The following is a 4,568-nucleotide window of genomic DNA, read 5'->3' as shown; positions in this document are numbered from 1 at the left end:
GTACTTGCACTTGGTTCTATAAACATCCTTCCTGCTTCTGACCAGCTGTCTCCTTATTGCATTTTGGCAGATGAGGCATTTGTCTTGAAGGAACACCTCATGAAGCCATAACTGAACAACAGGCCAGATTAACATCTGAAAACAGGCCCAACCTGGAGGACATTGTTGTGGCTGGCTGTTCTCTACAGGAATTCCTGCAGACCAATACATGTTGGGAAGTTCTGACCATGGAGACGTCAACGATAACGAAACTGCAGCGTTGGCCATACCCTCATGGTAGTTATATTCAACCCTGCTTCTAAGAAGTGTAACATGGACATGTGACTACGTCTGCTTCCAGAGTCCAGACGCAACACCACTCGTACTCCCTTCACAGACAGTATGTTTGGTGTCAACCACCAATGTTGGTCTCCCAGGCTGTAGGTTAGTCGTCCGCATTGCATCACAGTCTGGTGGCAACCACTCTGTGGTTGAAATCTTAGAGAACAGGACCTGCCACATCCACTCATGAATTATACCACTTCTTTAAAAAGACCATCACTGAAATGGAGCCTTCTTTTTTTGGCTCCACAGCCAGACAAGGTGTTTTTTTTACTTCAAATAAAATCATTTTTTTTATTTTAAAAAACTATTTATTAACTGGGATAAGGGGTGCTGCAGTTGGACTGGTCCGCACTGGGATAATTACAAGGGGTGCTGCAGTTGGACCGGTCCGCACTGGGATAATTACAAGGGGTGCTGGAGTCGGGCTGGTCCACACTGGAATAAGGGGTGCTGCAGTTAGACTAACCCACACTGGGATAAGGGGTGCTGCACAGGGCTGCCACTCTTGGGGTCCTAACGCAGTGAGCTAACTGTGTTAGTCCTGGTCATCAGGGGCTGGGCAGCAACAGCAGACACAGCAGTAGATGATGGCTTCCGGCATGCTCTTAAACAACCTCTTTACGAGGCCTCGCTTGTTCATGTTTTTTTGGGTGACCTCTGAAAATGACAAAAACGAAATAAGTTGATGAAGCGTAAAACACAGAGCCGAAAAAGGCTTCTGGCTTCTGACAAACCTATCGGGATGTCTGCTACACCTGGCTGTCCCGCATCAGTCTCCATGGCAACCACACAGGAAGTGGTAGGCGCGGATGAAGTGCTTCTCAAACAATGATCAAGAAGAAATAGTGTAAAAAGATTGCAATTTAATCAACCAATCCACCAATCTTGATTTAAGGACCATGAAATGGTGCATGAGCCGCAGAAAACGAGCCTACCTGTGTATTTCAGCTGTGGCAGTGTTTTCCTCAATCCTCGATTCCTCAGCTGACTCATTCAGATCACACAGAGACTCAAGTGTGGGAGTAAACCTGCAAATCAAAGTTAAGTAAATCAGTAAATCACCAAAATTATCAAGTTTACCATTGTTTATTGCCACAGTGTAATACTCATTCATACATACATGTTATTGATTATTAATTGTAATTGTATCATCATAACGTCAATACAGATAGGCCTAAATGGTGAGACTTTAATATTTCAAAATCATTACTATAGTTGTACTGGTTCAAGTCAATTGTACCCAACAGAATAGGAGCTCCAGAAGGCTGGCCTACCTGACTATCTCAGAGTCCAAGGATAAGTTGTATATGTCTCTAATTTCTCCTTCAGAGAAGCTCCTGTCGAAATGAATGTTGAACGCAGTACATAAGGACTCAAGTCATTAGTTGATCAAGGAAGCAGTGGAGAGTGAATGGCCCAAGTACCCTTTGCCGCTGTCGGTGGGGTCGACTGTGTCCTCCCCGTCCACACTGCCCTCAGGGCAGTAGCTCTTGGGGGGGTCCACAGTGGACACAGGGTTGCTTCTGTCTTGGGGCTCCACACTTGGCCCAGGGCTGCTGCTGTTGGGGAGGTCCACACTGGAGACAGGAGTGCTGTTGTCCGGGGGGCCCACACTGGACACGGGAGTGCTGGTGTCAGGGGGGCCACACTGGACACAGGAGTGCTTCCGTCGAGGGGGGTCCACACTGGACACTGGGCTGCTGGTGTCGAGGTGGTCCACAGTGGGCTCAAGGCTGCCGCCGTTGGACTGGTTTTCTCTCCCCAGGCTGATGAAGGGATGCTCCAGCAGTGCACGTGGTGTGATGCGCTGGTTGGCATCCAGCCGGAGCATCCTCTTCATCAGGTCAGTGAAGCTGGGCGGAACGGGTCCGCCTAGAACAGTTCCTAGCTTTTGGCGAAAAAGTGAAATGATTCGGATCATTGGAAACGACACGGCCACTTCATTAACGTCCACAACGCTAATGGATCAACACCTACTTCGACCATCCCCTCCAGCGAGCTGATTAGGAACCGTCTGGTCCGGGGCGGCCTGAGACTTTCCCTCTCCTCATATTGCCGTGCTGACTGAAAAAGAGTCCCTGTTAAAGCTATATTATAGGGACCCATGAAGACAGTTAGACAGGCTGACAGACAGACACGTATAGTGATACCTTGAGTCTCCAGATCGATCCTTTGTTGAAAAACAAATGGGTTTTCATGCCGCGGTCGAGCATTTCAACAGGGAGGTTCCCATTGGTCTCCAGGATATATCGCAGCTGAAGCACAACAGAATGCCCCCTTCAGTTATCAATCAACTATAGAACTAAATGCATCATATTCTACAATGGATAATTGTATACATATTATAGAATATCCAATATTCAATGATCCCCACAGAGTCAGGCTTGCAGTTTGAACTTTTTCTTTGTGTAAAAGGTGTTTTGGTACATTTACTTTGAAACTCTCTTATACTATTACCGACCATATCGTACTCCATGTTGCCGGGATAAATTGGGAAGCCAATGAACAGTTCTGCCACCACACAGCCTAGGGACCACATATCCACCATGCCTGTAAACGGGAGCCCGAGTATGACCTCTGGTGATCTGAAATAAGTTAAAGATAAAAAGGTGGAGTAACCATTGTAATCAGTAGCCGATAAGAACCAGGTCAGGATTGCTGTCAGTTACTCACCTGTAAAACATGGTCTGGATCTCCAAGCCAATTTTTGCCTTGGACACGTGATAGGATATGCCAAAGTCAATGAGCTTCACTCTAGTGTCCTGTTCTGTCAACATTATGTTTTCTGGCTTCAGGTCTGCATGAATGATCCCGATTGTGCCCAGGTATTGCAGGGCTCTAGCCAGCTGAAAAAACAATAAAACATCATTATTTTATGACCATTAATGTAGACTATGTTTCCATTTCTGTTGATCTAATTCTTCTAGTAATGTAATGCTGTCAACATTTTATTTTATTTGGTTCAGTTCTAAAAGGACCAAAGCGTAAGCGTGGATGAATCATTCCAATATCCTTAACAGAATCTGACACACGCATGATACACCGTTTATTTTTTGGAAAATAATGCATTCTGTTTACAGAGCAAGAGTATATTTTCAAATAAAATGGTCAATGTTTTTGAGGTTTCCAACCACACCTGTTGCAGGATGATCTTGATCTGCATCAGAGGCAGAATGTGGTGCTCTGTCTGCTGGGTCAAGTCTCTGAGACTTCTGTCCAGGAGCTCGAACTCCAGACAGATACGGGGACCATGTCTGAAGACACCCATCCATCGCACAATCCCACACTCATCTGGGTCCAGAACTTGGAGGCGCTCTAATATGGCGATCTGAGGATAAACAGCAGGTTAAAAAGATATTTCCGATTGTGAAATAGCATTTATTTATTTAAACTTTTTTTTTTAATAACAAATATGTGACATCATATCATTACAACATATGTTAAAACAAATATGTCAATTATTATAGGCATATATATTTTCTATATTAAAATAACAAGATATTCATGTGTCTTTTATACCTCTTGCTTAGCCGACGCAATCATGAACCGGTCGTTTATCATGATTTTAACGGCCACCCTTTCATTGGTGGCCGTTTTGACGCATCTGACCACCTGGCCAAAGCTTCCTTCCCCTATTATCTCTTCCACCAGGTAGGAGGACGATAAGGAGGAGATCAGGCCTCCTTTGAACACACCTGGGATAAGAGGAAGCCTATATTGACTAGACCTCGACAAACAAAGATTTGTTGGTAGCCTATTTGTTCATAAAAAAAACAACGGTTAACTAACTAGCTAGCTAGTTATTTTTTTATTGTGGCCTACGTCCTTCCGCTAACATTGGAGCCAATGGGTGTTTCAATCCCGTTTACAATTTCCTATTGAATATGAAAGCATTTCCTATTTTATATGAAAGCACGATCTCGGGCTTCACTTTGGCCATATGTGTCTCAACAACGCCACCATCAGTTTTGAGAAAGACACGCATCTAATAATGTGATGAGAGCTCAGTTTAACTTGCGGCATCTAGAAAACGTTCTGAAACATAAGCCAACAAGCTGTCGATAACTTCATTTACAACTGAGCTCGTATCGAAATTTTAACTTGTTAGGCCTCTTTCTCTCAACAGACGGGGGCAATGTTGAGCCGCCGACTCGAGGCGCCCATACCGTGGCGCGCAAATCAATACCGTAAGTTGTACAAAGAGCTCACCTTCCATGTCGCTTCACCGTCCTAATCAACACCAA

At 44.7% G+C, this 4,568-nt stretch overlaps 1 protein-coding gene across 1 annotated transcript; it reads right to left on the bottom strand.

The window, feature by feature from the left end:
- Positions 1–645: 645 nt before the first annotated feature.
- On the bottom strand, positions 646–4,242 carry LOC115556072 (homeodomain-interacting protein kinase 2-like). The gene is made up of 11 exons (XM_030373195.1): positions 3,844–4,242; positions 3,461–3,652; positions 2,998–3,170; positions 2,786–2,909; positions 2,475–2,579; positions 2,302–2,388; positions 1,749–2,212; positions 1,599–1,661; positions 1,260–1,352; positions 1,059–1,141; positions 646–981 (listed from the first exon to the last, which is right to left on the bottom strand). The coding sequence occupies exons 1-11, from the start codon at positions 3,883–3,885 to the stop codon at positions 860–862; spliced, it is 1,548 nt and encodes a 515-aa protein (XP_030229055.1). The 5' UTR covers positions 3,886–4,242; the 3' UTR covers positions 646–859.
- Positions 4,243–4,568: the final 326 nt, after the last annotated feature.

The sequence above is a fragment of the Gadus morhua genome, chromosome 12 (assembly GCF_902167405.1).
Source record: "Gadus morhua chromosome 12, gadMor3.0, whole genome shotgun sequence".
Classification (NCBI taxonomy): domain Eukaryota; kingdom Metazoa; phylum Chordata; class Actinopteri; order Gadiformes; family Gadidae; genus Gadus; species Gadus morhua.
Note: the sequence above shows the minus strand (reverse complement) of the source record. Positions and strands in the feature narration are given on the sequence as shown.

Excerpts from the sequence above, each read along its gene's own strand:
- LOC115556072 (XM_030373195.1), bottom strand. The coding sequence starts at position 3,885 with ATGATAAACGACCGGTTCATGATTGCGTCGGCTAAGCAAGAG. Across the intron at positions 2,213-2,301 it reads CGCTGGAGGGGATGGTCGAA|CTAGGAACTGTTCTAGGCGG; the intron begins GTAGGTGTTGAT and ends TTTCGCCAAAAG. Across the intron at positions 1,142-1,259 it reads GCCACAGCTGAAATACACAG|CACTTCATCCGCGCCTACCA; the intron begins GTAGGCTCGTTT and ends TTGTTTGAGAAG.